This window comes from Antechinus flavipes, chromosome 4 (assembly GCF_016432865.1).
Source record: "Antechinus flavipes isolate AdamAnt ecotype Samford, QLD, Australia chromosome 4, AdamAnt_v2, whole genome shotgun sequence".
In the NCBI taxonomy this organism is placed as follows: Eukaryota; Metazoa; Chordata; class Mammalia; order Dasyuromorphia; family Dasyuridae; genus Antechinus; species Antechinus flavipes.
Genome location: NC_067401.1, coordinates 376,465,367 through 376,484,063, shown reverse-complemented (window position 1 = coordinate 376,484,063; position 18,697 = coordinate 376,465,367). Strand labels below are relative to the sequence as shown.

The window sequence follows — 18,697 nt, the reverse complement described above, 5'->3', positions numbered from 1 at the left end:
GAAGTCCACCATAGGCTTCTACTTTATTGCAAGACAAAACTAGATTCTTTACATTGTATGTTTCCCTCTCTCCCTCCCTTTATTCATCAGATCTCTGGATTAGTTTGTCATATTTAGAGAAAGCATGAGGACCTGAGGCATTTGGGGCCTGAGCCATATGAATTCCTTATGCTAGATATGGAATTCGAAAGCTTGGCTGGGCCAGGTGGAAGTGACACTATCACAGATGCATCCTAATAGCCTTTGTTTACATTTAGTGATTACACATGTGACACCTGTGACCAGAACAGCTGGTGCTTAGAAATAAAAGCTTGGCTTTCTTTATGAATCCCAATGAATAATTTAAAAGGAGGAAGGGAGGGGAAAGAGTGCAATATAGTAAAGATATCTTCATTGCTTCAAATTCTGGTAAATTTGCTGATGCATACTATCAGCACAACTCCTCTTAGATTTAGAATGATTTTTTGGTATCATTGTGCCCCACTCCCAACTCTACCTTCCCTAAAGCTAATCTTCAAACTTACCTAAACTAGTTCTCTTATAGCAGATGTACATTCCAGTCATTAGTTCCTTGCTGGGTTCATGGGATTGCCCCAATTTATGCTGTTTGTTTTCTTAATGATGAAGCACTGGAATAGAGCTTTAGTGTAAATGAAGGTAGACAGGCTAGTCTAGTGGATAAAGATCTCTCCTTAATTCAAGAAGATCTGCATTCAAATCTCATCTCTGATATTTACTAGCTGGATAACCATTAGCAAAATACTCTCTCACTTCTAGATCTCATTTCCTCATTCTGAAAGAGGAATTTCAGCATCAGGGGCATCATAATACTATGAAAAATGCTGGAATTGGAGTCAGAGGACTTGTTTTTACTATTTACTACCTCTGTGACCTTGGAAAAACTACTTAACTCCTCTGGACCTCAGTTTATTCATCTGTATAATAAGGGGGTTAGTCTAAGATGAATTCAAAGGTACCTTCAAAATCTAGTCTAAATTTGTGCTATTGTGACAAATATAATGTCTTCCTCATGGGGTATTACAGCATTCACATGAAATAACACATGTTCAATGCTTTGCAAATTTCAAAATACATGGGCTTATAGTGGATAGAGTATTCAGCTTGGAGTTTGGAAACCTTGGTTAAATTGCCTAGGAATTATATTCTATGTCATAGTCAGGTTGCAGAGTATGTTAGTGAAGAGTTTCTACATCAAAATTATCCAATATTGATAAAGCCATAGATCCTTGCTACATTTATTTATATCAAGGTCAGCTATTAAAATGTAATAACAAATTGATTTACTTGTAATCAGGACAAAAAATGATTTACTAAGGCATCTCCTTGTATATAAACTTCCATATGGAATTTCTTATATGTGAATATGACATATTCTCTGAGCCATATTTCCAAAGGTAGGAATGAGATATATAATCTCTTATTTTTCCCCATGGAATTTATGTATTGCACATCTGAGGACATGACTAAGATTAGAATGAAGTGTAGAATAAAGAATAGAATTTTTAGCTTCATTAGCACCACATTCTCACTCAGTGAGTCAACTAACATATATCACATGGGGCTATGCTAGTTACTGTAGAGAATAATTGATTAAAACAGTTTTGGTTCCCTAGAGTCTGGAATTAGACACAAACATGCAGAGAAGCTAGAAACAAAGCGGGAAAAATTGAACCAAATAATAAACAAGCAATAATTTCAATGTGGCTAGGATACATGCCTTTTGAGGATGGGGTAGTGAATTTGGAGACATTATTTCTGCTCCCCAGATTAATTCTGGAAGACTTATTGGTGGAGACAGGCATTTTAACATGTATTTGAATTAGGGACATTCCAAAAAGATTACATATATTAAGGGTAAAGATCTGCAAAGAATTATAAACAATTAGGCACTCATCAATTAGGGAATGGCTAAATAAATTGTAGCACATAAAGGTAATGGAATATTACTATGCTATAAGAAAAAATAAATGTATAAATAGAGTAAAATATAGCAAGATTTATAAGAACTGATGAAGAATGTAGTAAATGGAGCTGGTTACAACAATATAAAGGAATAGAATGACTATCCACGTTGTAAAATTATAAAGAACATACTTAGCTTCAAAGAAGAGATATGAAAAGATAGTTCCTTCTCCCCCTCTGTAGAAGTGAAAGGATCCTTGGGGAGAGTGAGAAGAGAACAGACATTATTATGTTATAATCATATGAAGTGTCTACTAGATGCCTAAAAACAGTACTTGAGAGCTTTACATATTTAGTTCATTTAATCCTCACAACAACCTTGGAAAGTAGGTGCTATTGTTATTCCATTTCAGAATTGAGGAAACTCAGGCAGACATAGATTAAGTGCTTTGTCCAGGGTCAGCCTAAGATTTGAACTTGGATCTTCCTGACTCCAGACTCAGCTCTTTAACAATGACTTGGGATACTGTGTATGGCTCCCCCTCCCTCCCAATATGTTGGTTCTTTTTAAAGAATTTTATTTTCTTTTTATTTTTCTCTGAAAAAATTCCCTGTTATATGGATTTAATCAGGGAAGAGGAGAAAGACAGGGAAACTCAGGCAATGTAAGAACAAAGATTTCAGTACATACATATGTGTATATGTATATATACACACACACATACGTATATAATACACACATAAACTCTGTTTATAGAGAATGAAAAAATGGAGAACTAGAGAGATTCTAAGGAATCTAGTCTCAAAAATAAGAAATTGAGGCCCAGGGAGTACAAGTGAATTGATAAAATTGCCATGTGGTCAATAATAACACTTTCTTAAAAACTGACATTTATATAACATTATAATATTACTAAACACTTTATATATTTGATCTCATTCCATCTTCACATTTGCTCCCATAAGATATGGGCACAAAGATGAAGAAATGGAGATTCTTGCCCAACATCACAAAGATAGCAACCATCTGAGATGAAATTCAAACCCAGTTCTTGTTGATTCTAAGATGGGTGCTCAATGTTCGTTGCCCTGTGCAGAGCCAGGATTTCAACCCAACTTTCCTCACTGAAAATCTAGTGCTCTTGGGCCTTAGTGACTTTTAGCTTTAGTAATAAATATTTCCTGGTTGTTTTGGGACAGGCCCAGCATCTCTCCCCACAAGCTCGCCGTCGACTGCATGCCATCCTGGCTGGTGCCTCCACATCGATGCTGATTCTATCCAACCTGGTGTTTCTTGGGGGGAATGATGTTGGGAAAATCTACTGGAACAGAATCTTCTTACAAGGTAAGTCATGCAGCTTTACAGCTTTGGATAGGACTCAATCTTTAATTTCTAAACCAACCCAACATCCAGGTTCTGAAATGGGATCTTAAATCAGCGCCACATTGTCAAATCATGATGCCCATGCCAAATTCTTTGGTCAGATTGGACCTCCCTCTGTCTGAGCCTCAGTATGATTAAGTGACTTGTCCATGTCTCCATGGTCTGTTCAGGAACAGTTAGATTTGGGATTTAAACCCAGGTCTTCTTAACTTCAAATCCAACATTCTATTTTTTGTACATTTAATAAGGCAGAGACACAACCTATGGGAAAAGTGATAGATTTGGAGTCAGAGGAGCTGGACTAAAAGCTCTACTTTGCTACTTCCTGGATACTTAATCTAAGTGTTAGATGATGTAGTGATTAGATTGTGTTTCCTCATCCATAAAATGGGAGATAATAATAGTACTTACCTCCATGAGGTAAGTCATGAGCATAAAATGAGAAAATATTAGTAAAGAACTATGCTAACATTAAAGTACTATATAAATACTGGCTATTGTAGCTATTATAAATGTATAATTATGGGAAAGTCACATAGCCTTTCTTGGTCTCAGTTTTTTCATTGGTAAAATAAAAGGGTTGTTTTAGGTGACTTCTGAGGTAACCTCTAGCTATAAATCTATGATCCCATCATTGTAATGTCAAATAGTATCTCAGATTCTTATAGCCAGAGATCTTTTAGACTACTTCTCCTGTCCTTGCAATTACTTTTTAAATTTCATTTTCTCTTCCAAGTATTCCAAGTTACTTCAGTGTAATGGGCAGACCAGCCCACACTAGTGACTCTACCTTTGCTCTATTTAGTTCCTTAAAAATTCTCTTGGGATTCTGGGAGACCTCTAGAATCAGTGCTGTCACATAGATCCCATTTTCAGTATAAAGGTTCAAAGATCATCATCTCTGTCTGCCACACGGTTTCAATTTAATGTTAACTGGCTCCAAAGTTTTAGTCTCTTTTAAAAATTTAACTTTTTTCCAATTAATAAAAGTCAGTTTGACTAGGGCTCATGTTAACTCTATATTAAGTGGATCAGTTCAGCATTTCCAGCTAAGCTAAGTGGGCTGCTGTGTGCTGACATAAGGGAGGTATCTACTCAGAAGTTCTGGAAGTTCTGGTGAGAAAATCATGTCATTCGTTGATTGTCATTTATTTATAGTCAAGATTTCTTCTCTGAGGCTGTGACTAATAGTTATAGCAGCTCCCTGAGGGAATTAGAACCAGTCAGACATCATGCTATTTTGCCCAGTTTCCCAAATATTTAAGAGAACAGATTGACTTTCTCAATTGCTTAACCCTTCCCTTCCCAGTGCTAAAGCCTGTTGCCTATTGGTTTTGGTTGGCTCAAGTGACTGAGCAAAAAACTTCCATACCTGGTCTACTATTCCTTCCCTTCCCATGATTCCTGAGAGTCAGAGGTACTTTGACCATTGCTATGTTCCAGAAAGACATAAATTGCACAGGTAGGACTGCAGGATCAGCAATAGTTTTTAGCAGGATTTAGGAGCATTAGACTAGAAGATTCTGATAACCAGTTCTTGTTTTGCCTTCATCTCTCCATCTAATTCCCTTAATTAGCTCTAGGTGAGTGGGAGACAATAAGCAGGATGATCTTTTGGTTATCAGACATACATTGTTCTTTTGAAAATAGCTTGAACAGAAGGGATGGATGCATAATTTGAAAGAGAGACACTCCTTAGAGAGGAAGAACAATTTCTTATACTTCAGTAGGATCTTCTTCTGTGGCTTTTTAGTTACTAGTGGCTAATCATTCTGACTGCCACAAATCCCACCCCAACCTCTCAGCAAAATCAAAGCATAGCTCAGCAGATGCCCTCTTTCTACACCAGATGTAAAGTCACTCAAGTTGGCTCAGGTCTTAGAAATCCCAACAGTCCTGCCACCAGGTGAGAGTGAGAAATAGTCTAGGAGTAGATATGTCGACGGACCAAGACACTGTGTCCTTGTGGAATGTTGTAGGAGTGGGGTTGAGGGAGAAAGAGAATCCGGAATGGAAAACAAAAATTTTTAATTTAAAAAGAAGTTAAAAAAAAAAAACCTTGCTTACTTGCATTTCTCTTATTCTAGATGTCAGCTACTACTTTTGAGTGTTTACACAACATTTCCCTCATAGTGGGAATCTTCTACCTTTTAGTATCTCCAGTCCTTTTTCTCAACAATTTTATATAAAATCTTTTTAAAAACTTCCCATCTGTTAGCATTTACTTTTATTCAATTTTTTATTTACTTTATATATAGATTTTGTATTAGCTGTTTACATCCTCCTTTAAAAAATATAAGCCCCTTAATAGAAGTTATTATTTTGTATTTAATATTTGCCTTATGCATGGTATATACTTGAGAAATTCTTGAAATAGTCTCATTTGAATTCATCCTTATATTCAAAAACCATCTAAATTCCTAAATCACTGATCAGAAGATGTAACAGCCAAAAAACTCTATAACTTGAAAGAGAAAAAAAGAAAAAGGAGCAATACTTGATACCTTCTTCTTTTGTCTTAAATTCAGAGCATTTATATTTTTTAAAAATTGTATTAATAGATTTTGTTTTGATACTACCTACATTTCCTGATATATTTCTCCTGTTCTTCCAACAGAGTAATTGCTTTTAACAAAGAATTAAAAATAGAGGAAAAAAGTTCAGTAAAACTAACTAATGTATCAAAGAAGTCTGATGTCATATGTAATATTTTATACCCATAGTTACCCTCCTCTAAAAAGATGCTGGTTGTGGGAGTTGGAAGTACATTTTCACTTTTCCTTTGGGGCCAAGTTTGATCATTATGGTTTTGCAGTATTCATTTTCAAGTCGAGATCAGGTCTGTGTTTTCCAGTTCACCCTGGGCGTGTTATTTCTAGAAAGGTTATTTTAGTAAAATTTCACCACAATGAAGGCCCTGAGGATTGGATTAAAAGATGATCTGCCTGAGACCTTGGAAAGGAAAGCCATTTGGGAGACCTACAAATCCCATTTCTAATGAAAGGTAGATATTTGCAGGAAAAAAGAAAGTGGGGGCTCCAAAGATCCAGCTCTGTTTATGGAGAGATGCTTCCAGCTACATCCCACATGTACCAAAGGAGATGACATGAGGTTATCTAATGTATTCCCTTTCAGTTCAGGGTTTTAATCACAGGGTTTGGTTTTTTTTTTTTTTTTTTTGGCTTCTAGCTTAGCTGCAGAGACAGATAACAGAGGTTTCAGAAGACTCCTTTTCTGAAAAGTTTTGCAGGTTTCTTTTAATATGAAACAAACTTTCCCCCCTGTTTTCCAAGAATATACCCAAGAAAAGTTAGCATGCTACAGTAGAAAGAGTTCTGTGCTTTAGGAAACCCAGCATTAAGAGACCTGGATCTTAATTCCAGAATTGCCTTTAACCAGTGACTTGTGCTACCTCTCAGGCTTCAGGCTCCTCATATGTAAGAGTAGAGGATTGGAAACTGAGTGTAGGCAGAACTATGTCTTATCTAAACTTTGTTATCTTCTTCAGTTCTTAGCCTAATGAATATTTATTGAATTGAATCTAATTAAGTCTACACTCTCCAGGAAAAGGCAGAATTGCTCCCTGGGGTCTGAAGGTGTTCCTTTTGTAAATGATTTTTAATCATTTGTCTCTACTGAACACAACTGAAGTACCTGTTCCCTGGTTTTCATTTCTGTGGAACTTGTGTATTGGATAGAGAGCTATCCTACAAATCAGAGAGAGCTAGGTTCAAGTCCTACTTTGGTGTGTGACTGGGCATATGACCAGACTTCTTGGTGCACCAGGCAGCTCTCTAAGATTATAACTTGCAGAGGTGGTATTTATCTGCATTGATAGGGGATATTTCTTCACCAATGAAACTACACTTCTCATTCCATTCTCCTCCCCCCCCCCCCCACAAAAAGTTTTATAAACATCTACTGTAGCTGGTATAGTAGCTAACATTCTCAGAATAAGGAAGACCAAGGTTCATATTGAACCTTATACATGCATTGCCTGTGTAGCTTCAGGAAAAACACTTAAACTTTCTGTGAATCAGTTTCCTTCCCCATCTCAAAATTTTGGAGTTTAACTTAATGACCTCTTAGGTTCCCTTTGGGTCTAAATCCATGATCCTTTAAGGAATACCAGTATTAAATGAATGTCCTAAAGATCTATATCTTTATTTTTTTTTAAAAAAAAATTACACACATATATTCATTTCTTTTTCAATTAAATATAAAAACTATTTTAATTTTTTTTAAATTTTGAGTTCCCAAGTCTTTTCTTCCCTTTTTCCTCCATCTCCCTCATTGAGAAAGCAAGCAATTTGATATACAATTTGCTGTCACACAAAATGTATTTCCATATTTTCCATGTTGAAAAAAAAATCAACTTACCTACTCTCTCTCTCACACACACACACACACACACACACACACACACACAAAACTAAGAAAAATAAGGAGTTTAAAAGTGTGCTTTATATACATTCAGACTTCATCAGTTCTTTCTCTGGAGATGGATAGCATTTTTCACCATAAGTCTTTTGGAATATTCTTGGATCATTGTATTGCAAAGAATAGTCAAGACGGTCACAGTTAATCAATATAAAATATTTTTGTTGACTGTGTTACAGTGTTATAGAACCAGGAACACTCTGCTCCCTTTACTTTGCATGAGTTCATATGTCTTCCCAGATTTTTTTCTGAAATCATTTTGCTCAGCATTTCTTACAACACAGTAATATTCTATCACACTCATATACCACAACTTACTCAACCATTTTCCTTTTTTTTTTTTTTAAATTTTTTATTTAATAATTACATTATATTGACACTCATTTCTGTTCCGATTTTTTTTTCCCCTCCCTCCCTCCACCCCCTCCCCTAGATGGCAAGCAGTCCTTTATATGTTGGATATGTTGCAGTATATCCTAGATACAATATATGTTTGCAGAACCGAACAGTTCTCTTGTTGCGTAGGGAGAATTGGATTCAGAAGGTATGAATAATCCGGGAAGAAAAACAAAAATGCAGATAGTTCACATTCGTTTCCCAGTGTTCTTTCTTTGGGTGTAGCTGCTTTTGTCCGTCATTTATCAATTGAAACTCAGGTCTCTTTGTCAAAGAAATCCACTTCCATCAAAATATGTCCTCATACAATATCGTTGTCGAAGTGTATAATGATCTCCTGGTTCTGCTCATTTCACTTAGCATCAGTTCATGTAGGTCTCTCCAAGCCTCTCTGTATTCATCCTGCTGGTCATTTCTTACAGAACAATAATATTCCATAACATTCATATACCACAATTTACCCAGCCATTCTCCAATTGATGGGCATCCATTCATTTTCCAGTTTCTAGCCACTACAAACAGGGCTGCTACAAACATTTTGGCACATACAGGTCCCTTTCCCTTCTTTAGTATTTCTTTGGGATATAAGCCCAATAGAAACACTGCTGGATCAAAGGATATGCACATTTTGATAATTTTTTGGGCATAATTCCAGATTGCTCTCCAGAATGGTTGGATTCGTTCACAACTCCACCAACAATGCATTAGTGTCCCAGTTTTCCCGCATCCCCTCCAACATTCATCATTATTTTTTCCTGTCATCTTAGCCAATCTGACAGGTGTGTAGTGGTATCTCAGAGTTGTCTTAATTTGCATTTCTCTGATCAATAATGATTTGGAACACTCTTTCATATGAGTGGTAATAGTTTCAATCTCATCCTCTGAAAATTGTCTGTTCATATCCTTTGACCATTTATCAATTGGAGAATGGCTTGATTTCTTATAAATTTGAGTCAGTTCTCTATATATTTTGGAAATGAGGCCTTTATCAGAACCTTTAACTGTGAAAATGTTTTCCCAGTTTGTTGCTTCCCTTCTAATCTTGTTTGCATTAGTTTTATTTGTACAAAGGCTTTTTAATTTGATGTAATCGAAATTTTCTATTCTGTGATCAGTAATGGTCTCTAGTTCATTTTTGGTCACAAATTTCTTTCTCCTCCACAAGTCTGAGAGATAAACTATTCTATGTTCCTCTAATTTATTTATAATCTCGTTCTTTATGCCTAGGTCATAGACCCATTTTGATCTTATCTTGGTATATGGTGTTAAGTGTGGGTCCATGCCTAATTTCTGCCATACTAATTTCCAATTATCCCAGCAGTTTTTATCAAATAATGAATTCTTTTCCCAGAAGTTAGGGGCTTTGGGTTTGTCAAACACTAGATTGCTATAATTGACTATTCTGTCTTGTGAGCCTAGCCTTTTCCACTGATCCACTAATCTATTTCTTAGCCAATACCAAATGGTTTTGGTGACTGCTGCTTTATATATAATTTTAGATCAGGTACAGCTAGGCCACCTTCATTTGATTTTTTTTTCATTAATTCCCTTGAGATTCTCGACTTTTTATTGTTCCATATGAATTTTGTTGTTATTTTTTCTAGATCAATAAAATATTTTCTTGGAAGTCTGATTGGTATAGCACTAAATAAATAGATTAGTTTAGGGAGTATTGTCATCTTTATTATGTTCGCTCGGCCGATCCAAGAGCACTTAATATTTTTCCAATTATTTAAGTCTGACTTTATTTGTGTGGAGACTTTTTTATAATTTTGCTCATATAATTCCTGACTTTCCTTTGGTAGATAGATTCCCAAATATTTTATGGTATCAACAGTTATTCTGAATGGAATTTCTCTTTGTATCTCTTGCTGTTGGGTTTTGTTGGTGATGTATTTACTCAACCATTTTCCAACTGATCTTCTCAATTTCCAATTCTCTGCCACCAGAAGAAGAGTTATTATAAATACCTTTATACACATGTGTCCTTTTACTTTTTCTTTTCTCTCTTTGGGATATAGACCTAATAGTGGTATTGCTGGGTCAAAAGGTTTACACAGTTTTTATAACCCTTTGGACATGATTCCAAATTGTTCTCCAGCATGGTTAAATCACAACTCTACCAACAGTGTGTTAGTAAGACCCACATCTTTTAAAAAAAACTTAGAAGAATTATATAGAGCTGAAAATAGGATTAAAAGGATCTTTTGCTTTCAAAGAATGTCTACAGACAGCTCATTCCCAACTCCCAACTGTACCCCTTTACATCAGAATTCCAGTAAAAAAAGATATCAAGCTTCTCTGAATGATGCAAGGTAATGTCACTCATTGTATAAATTAAGTTATAGCGTCTTAGTGAGGCCTGAATGAACAACTGAGCACCCCACTTTGTATGTTTTGATAGATCTCTGATCTCATTCTTGTAAATACTTCTTCTACTGGTGCCAGTCAAAACCTATCCCTATCTTGTCTGTCTTGTGTGATTCTCGTTCATTCTTAGAAATATTTTGAAGAATATCTACCCAGTATTGTTGAATATTTTGATTTAATTTTTAAGGTTTTATGAATATCAGTGTGTCCCTCTCAATCTGTTACCCCCTATGTCTAGAGTATGACCATGCACCTCCTTTTTCAATTATTCATTGCCTTGATTAAATTTTTACATTTATTAATGCATATAAGACCTCATTCATAATGCTTCAGTCTTCTTTTACTCACCATGCATGTCTCCATTGCCCTCTGAGTAATTCATGATTGTGATTTTTAATGCAATCAGGGCTGCATTAAGAAGGATATGTCTCTAGAAATAGATGGGTAATGGTCCCTCTGTGCTCTGTTCTCACCCTGAATCCTGTTCACTTTTAAGTACAAGAATTTAAGCAGTATATTGATAAATTAAAGAGTATCCAAAGAAGTGAAATGAGGATGATAAAGAACCTTGAGTCATATGAGGATAAGTGAAAAGAGCTAGGTATATTTAGCCTAGATAAGAGAAGAGTCAGAGGCATGAAAGCTGTCTTTTGAGGGGCTGTCATGTGAAAGAGAGATTAAATTCTTCTATTTGGCCTCAGTGGGCGGAACTAGAGCACTGGATGAAAGTTGCAAAGAGGCCTGATGATATTAAGAAAGTCTTCCTGCAATCAGACTTTTCCCAAAATGTAATGACCTGCCTCCTGTCTTTGGAGGTTTTGAAGTAGTGGATGGCCAACCACTTGCCAGTTATGTTACAGTGAGAATTACTTATGTGATTCATTCATATTACATGTTTCCTAGCTATCAATCAATAAAACATTATGTGCTTGGCTCTGTTTTAAGTGCTAAAGATACAAAAAGAGGCAAGAGACAGTTCTTGCCCTCGTGGAGCTAACAGTCTAATGAAGAGGCAACTTGTGAACCCATAAATACAAAGTAATTTATAAAAAGAATGTATAAGAATTAATTAAGAGGGAAGGCACTGTAATTAAAAGAGATTTGAGAAGGCTTCATGTAGAAGTTCAGATTTTAGTTGGGACTTAAAGGAAACCAGGGAGGTCAATATCTAGAGCTGAGGAGGAAGAACATTCCAGGATTGGGGGACAATGAAAGAAAATGTCTGGAGCTCAGAGATAGAGTATCTTTTTTGTGGGACCTTCTAGAGACCATTGTCACAGGATTGAAGATGATGTATCAGGGAGTAAGCTATAACAACACTGAGAAAGTAGGAGGGAGTTAGGTTATAAAGATCTGTGAATGCTAAACGTAGCATTTTGCTATTGTCCTAGAGACAATAGGAAGCCACTGGAGTTTATTTAGTGGGTGGGAGTTTATGTTTTTGAAATGACCAGACCTGCACTTTATGAAAATTACTTTAGTGGCTTTATTGGTTAAAAAGATGAATTTTTATTTTTATTTATATTAATTTTGTTTTTACATGAACCACATTTCCTAATATACCCTCTTTCTGCCCTCCTCTCCCAAAGAGCCATCTCTTACAACAACAACAACAACAAAAAAACAGGAAAAAAAATTAGTTCAGTAATGTTAACTAACTTAACACAGGAATTAATTAACAACACATCATCTAAGTTACAAACTTAACATATCAACTAGTTCACCATTAAATGTATTGTTCAATAGTTAAAGTCTTCCACTTTGCAAAAGGAGAGAAGTGCTTTCTCCCTTCTCCCCCCCCCTTCTTTCTCTCTCTTCTCTCACACTCTCTTTCTCTCTCTTTCCTCTCCCTCCCTCCCTCCCTGCTACTTTTTTTGGGAGAGTTCTTTTGATTTCACATCATGAAGATTGGATTGCTTTGTAATTAATATATACTTGGTTTCCTAGTTCTACTTATTTTATTTTGTGTCAGTTCATGTAAGTCTTCCCATGCTTCTTAATCTCCTTTATATTTATACTTTTTTACAATACCATAATATTCAATTAGTTTCATGTTCCACAATTTATCTAGTCATTCTGGAATTGATGAACATCTACCTTCTTTATAGATTTTTGCTACTTCAAAAAATGTCATGATAAAAATTTTGGTGTAGATGAGGCACTTAATGTATTTGGTATATTTTCAGATGTTACTAACAGTCGATCTTTGGGCTGGAAGGTATAGACCTGTTAGTCACTTTCATAGCTTAACTTCTTTTTACACTCCAGCTATAGGGGGAAAATTAAATGCTCAATAAAAATTATAGGATCATAAATTAATAAATTTATAGCTGGAAGGGATCTTAAAGGCCATCTAGCCTAACACTCTCATTTTTCAGATGAGGAAACAGAGGCTTAAAGAGGTTAAGAGATTCACCTAAGATAACACAGAAATGAAAAGGTTTTTATGTGAGGGAATAGTTTGAGACTATTGAAAATGTCTGAATTTTTTCATACTCAGTTCTTCCTATTTGATTCTGGGCTATGTTCATTATCAATCTGTTGTACCTGTCTAAAATAAATATTCTGATAGATTAATCCAATGGTCTGTCCACCTAGTTTCATTTCATAACCTCAAAAATAGAAATTCTTTATCTGCCTGGGTTGGATATTAGCACTAGTCTTTAAGTGAATATTAGTCTCACTATGTATATCCTATAGTATATTGAAGTTTAATCCAATCATTTTAATATCATCCATAAATATAACCATCTGGAGTCCCTCCTTTTTAGTGACTCTCTCTTTCCTTTTTGGACTATACATATGAAATCTCTGTGACAGTGGCATTTTCTTGGGCTAGCATACAGTTTCCTCTTTTATACCTCTCTTGATATTTATTATTCAAAATAATGTAAGTGGTGACTGGAAGACAATATTCAAATTCAACTTAGTACTTCAGTCATACCTCACTTTGTGTAACTCAACACCAGTAACTTTTTAGTAGAGTTATTTTTAGATTAGAGAGGCTAAATGGAATAGTGGATAGAGAGTTGACTGTACTGAATATAAAATGGCGGGGCAGACTAAATCATTTTTTAAGGTCTTTTCCATTTCTAGATCTATGATTCTAACAAATCTAACCCTCTCATGTATTGACTATTTAACCTTAGAGACATGCAACTTATCTTCACAGTACCTAGAATGATTAAAAATTGTAGGGAAAGTACCATTGTACATCAGTACTAGAAAATTTCACTGGGAATATCTATGTAACAAATGAATTTACAGGTCTAAGAAAAGGGGAAAACATAGGTCATTAAGAATCATTTGGTTTGAATAATTTTCATTTGTTCTGCAAAATTTTCTTCAGTACCATCTCTTTATAGCAAATTTGTTTCTGAGAGGAAAAGTCTTTCTAATCTAAGCCAATCCAAAAGTAAGAGTTTGAGAATTGTATTGTGGTATAGTGGACAGAATGCTGGCCTTGACATCAGAGGAGCTATGTTCAAATCTTGACTTTTCCATTTCTACTTGTTTAATTGTGGGCAAATCATTACTCTTTCTGTCCTTCAGTTTTCTCATTTGTAAAATAATAAGATTGGACTATGATTTTTAATGACACTTCCAGCACTCAGTCTATGCTCCTATGATCCCAACTTTCAATAAAAAACATTTATGAAGTTCCTAGTGTGTACCAGTCATTGAACTAAGCAATACAAAGAAAGGCAAAAAACAATCCTTGCATTTAAGAAGCTCACATTCTAGTGGAAGAAACAATATGTAAATAGCTAGATGAATACAAACTATATATATACACACATATATGCACATATATACATGCATTCATGCATATACATGTATACATACACAACGATAAATAGATAAAATTCTCTATCGAAAGACAGAAACATACACAAAAATATATAGAGAGAAACAAAGAGAGACAGAGACAGAGAGAACAGAGAAATATCAGATATGGAATGTGATCTCTCAGAGAATCAGCTGGAATGAGGAATGGCTGAGAAAGGTCATTAGAAAATGAGATTAGCGCAAGTTTCATAGGGCCACACTAATTTACTAAAGGGAATTGAAACCCTCCTTTTCTGGAATTGTTTTGTAGCAGGACACATTTACAACACTGCTTGGACTGGTGGGATAAAGAATTGATTTGAAAAGAATAGAGGGATTAGCTGATTATAATGAGAAACCAGTTGAGATTTGATAGCACAAATTTCTGGTGGCCTCTTTCAGCACCAAGGATAGTTCCTCTCCTTTTTAAGTATGGTCTCAGCCTCAGTGCTGACATTCATTTCAGTCAGGCAGTTTCTTCTTATCTGTCTCCTGATTCAGTTTTTTTTTTTTTTTTCTCTTTCTTACATCCATCCATCTTGGTATCATTTCCTTTGCTATGGGCTCAGATATATACTTTAATATGAACCATGGTCTACTTCACCCAGATGGGAATGTTGCCATAGGCAAAGAAGCAGCAAGCTGGTTTCCACTCCAGGACTACTGGCTTATCTGGAAGTACCAGTACTTCCATTTTTTGCTGTTGGCCAAATGAACAGCTGCCCTCCTCCAAATCAGCTTTCATTGCTGATATCCATGAACATTCAAGGCCAACTGGCATTGGGCACATAGATACTATGTTAGTATTTAAAGTAGGATAGGGAGAGATAATTTTCTTGAATTGGAAGAAAATGTGAGGCTCTGATCCATGTTTGTTTTCAGTAAAATGCAGAGACTACCTCAGAGTTTATCACCCAGCAGGAGCCCATCATCCTGTAACAATATTATCTGCAGCAACATTTCCTGATTACATTATGAAATCACAGCACAGGAGGGTATTCCAATGGAGCCCTTTCCTCTCCCTAAACAGGCATAGCCCAGGACTGTAGATTCATTGAAACTCATCAACTTTCCTTTGGCTTTTTTAGCCACCATTCTTTCTCTTATTCCAATGGAAAGAACTTTAGGATAGGAATCAAGAGCTCTGGGTTTTATTCTCATATCTGTTCCTAACTTACTATGTAATCTCAGGAAAGCCACTTAATGTTTCTGGCTCTCAGTTTCTTCATATTGCTCTTACCTTATAGAGATAACATGAACTATGAACTAAAAAATATTAATGAAACAGAAAGAACATTGTAAACCTTTGTGACCTTAGGTAAGCTATAATACTTCTCTAGGTCCCAGTTTTCTCATTTTTAGAAATAAGGACTATGTTTCATGTTCCACCTACTCCATGGAGATTACACGAAGATATTGGGTTTAGAATCAGAGGACACTTTCCCTGCCCCCAACCAACGAATGAATTCCTTGACTCCTCTCCTAGATATTGTTTCAGTCATTGAGGTAAATCCCAGATATAAACTTTATTATAACTTGGGGCATTCATTTATTCAGTTGCCATATATTAAACACAAAACAACACATTTCTGGACACTTGGGTCAATGCAAATTAAGTAAAACGTGGTCTTGCCCATATGGAGGAGGTCACAATCTAGAAGGGTGCTGACAGGTGCAGATGAGACATAAAGTTCCAAGACATAAAATAACCTATCTAAGTTGACACAGAGAAGGAAAATAGGAAGTGAGGAAGAAGAGATAGATGAAGTAAAGGGGGGAGGAAAGGAGGAGATAAAGGAGGGAAGGAAGGAAAAAGGGAAGAGGCAGGGAAGTAAAGGAGGAAGGAAGGGGGGAGAGAGAAGGAAAGGAAGAAGAGAGTGAGAGATAAAGGGAAGAAGGAAGAATAATGGAAGGAAGGAAGGAAAAGAGGGAAAGGAGAAAGGAAGAAGAGAAGGAGGAAGACGGGAGGGAAGAAAAGGAGGGAAGGAAAGGAAGGAAGTTTGAAAAAGGATGAAAGGGAGGGAAGGAGAGAGGAATGGAGGGAGAAAAGAAAGGAGTTTGGAAAAGAGAAGGGAAGAGAGGAAATGAGGGAGAAAGGAAGATAGGGGGAATAATGGAGGGAGGGAGGAAAAAATCAAGCATCTATTACACTCCTACCATATGAGTTGTGGAGCCAAGATGACAAAGAGTAGACAGGATTTTGCCTGAACTCTTCCTGACTTCTCTCAGAATCAATACTAGATTAAGTTTCTGAACAGATTTTTGGAGTGACAGAACCCACAAATATTCTAAGTATAAAAATTTTCCAGCATAACATATCTTGAAAGGATTTCAGGAAAGTTCTGTCTCAATTGGGCAGGGGGGGGGGGGCGGAATGTAGCCCAGGGCAGGAAGGTGTGGGGAGGCCCAGGGTGGAAAGGCCAGGTCAGGGAATCTAGCAGGAAGCTCTTAGCCAAAATACAGCAATGTTGGCTATTCTGTCCTGGATCAGAAGGCAAATAGATTAGCAGACATGCTTTGGAACCTTCAGCCCAACTACAGAAGGCAAATAGTGAGCACCTGGACCCCAGTATAACAGGCAGGACTTGGCCAGACCCACTCAGCTTAGTGGGGAAACCTGAAGCACCAAGGGCTCCAGCACAGACAGTTAGAAACCCCTATCATCCTGGAGAGAAAGTTCAGGACAATCTCCCCTGTGTCCTAGGAGCAGACTTCATCCTTTAAAAATGAGCAAAAAAGCAAAAAGAGCTCTGACCATAGATAGCTATCATGGAGACAGGGAAGAACAGAATATAAATGAAGAAGAGGAAACCAAAGATGAAACACTTCCAGGTAAAGTGTCAAAGGGGCATATGAACTGACCTCAAGCTTAAAAAACTATCTTGGAAGAGTTCAGAAAGGATCTTAAAAGAGAGTCAAGAAAAATGAGAAAAGTTTGAAAAGGAAGCATAAATTCATTAACTCCTTAAAAAATACATTTCATGAAATGGAAATAAATATATCCTGAAGAAAACAACTTTTTAAAATATATATTTGGCAAAATGGAGAAAGAAAGCAACAATATAGAAATGGAAAAATGGAAAAAGAGAACAACTCCTTAATAAATAGAATTGGTGAAATGGAAAAAGAAATCCAATGCACAAAGCAATTCCTTTAAAAATACAATTGATCAAATTCAAAAGGGAGCAAAAAAATCTAATTGAAGAATATAATTCATTAAAAATTAGAATTTTATAAATGCAAATGAGTCAATGAGATATCATTGTCAAACCAGTCAAAAAAAACCACTCCCCTAAAATGAAAAAAAAAATTTTTAAAAAGTAAAATACTTCAAAAAAAAACTAACCTGGAAAATAGATGTAGGAGAGACAACTTAAGAATTATCGGACTCCTTGAAATCCATGATGACAAAAAGAGCCTGGACAACACCTTTCAAGAAGTCATCAAGGAAAACTGTTCTGATATCCTAGAACCCGAAGGTAAAATAGTCCTTGAAAGAATTTACTAATCACCTTCTGACAGAGACCCTAAAATAAAAACTCCAAGGAATATTGTAGCTAAATGCCAGAATTATCAGATCAAAGAGAAAATACTTCAAGCAGTCAGAAATACTTCACATATCAAGAAGTCACAACCAGAATTACTCACTACCTAGGAGCTTCCTCTTTAAAGTATAAAAGGACCTGGAATATGATATTCTGGAAAGGGGAAGGGAGCTTAGACTACAACCAAGAATCAACTACCCAGCAAAACTAACCATTATCTTTCAGGGGAAAAGATGGACATTCAGTGAAATGTGTTATTTTCAATTATTTTTGATCAAAGAACAGAGCTGAACAGAAAATTTGATCTTTCAGTACATGATTCAAGAGAAGCATATGAGGTAAAAAGTAAAGAAAAAACTATATTTTTAAAGGTTAAAATGTTTACATCCCTACATGGGAAGATGATATGTGTGACTCTTGAGAACTGTATCTTTGTCAGGGGTATACTTAGAGGGTGTAGGTATAAGCTGACTTTAATGTGATGATATAAAAAAATAGGGATGGAAAAGAAATTGTACTGAGAGAAGAGGAAAGAGAAAAAGAGAAGTACTGAGGATAAATAACATCATAGGAAGAGGTACAAAAGTCCTATTATATGAGGGAAAGAAGGGGGAGGGATGAGTATTATTTGAACCTTACTCTCATTAAATTTAGCTTAAAGAGGAAATATCTTACATTCTTAGTTTGGTATAGAAACTTGTCTCATCCTGTAGAAGGGGAAAGGGGAAAGGAAAGGAGAAATAATAGAAGGGAGGGCAGAAATAAAAAGGGAAAGATATAAGAAAGGGGGAAGGGGTGGAAGGAGGAGGAG

The 18,697-nt window shown here is 35.9% G+C and overlaps 1 protein-coding gene across 1 annotated transcript in view; it reads left to right on the top strand.

Moving 5' to 3' along the window:
• Positions 1–18,697, top strand: part of HHAT (hedgehog acyltransferase) — a 478,276-nt gene that overhangs the window by 353,620 nt on the left and 105,959 nt on the right. The window contains exon 10 of the mRNA XM_051998448.1: positions 3,124–3,268. Within this exon, the coding sequence (XP_051854408.1) occupies positions 3,124–3,268 (145 nt within the window). The remainder of the gene's footprint in view (positions 1–3,123; positions 3,269–18,697) is intronic.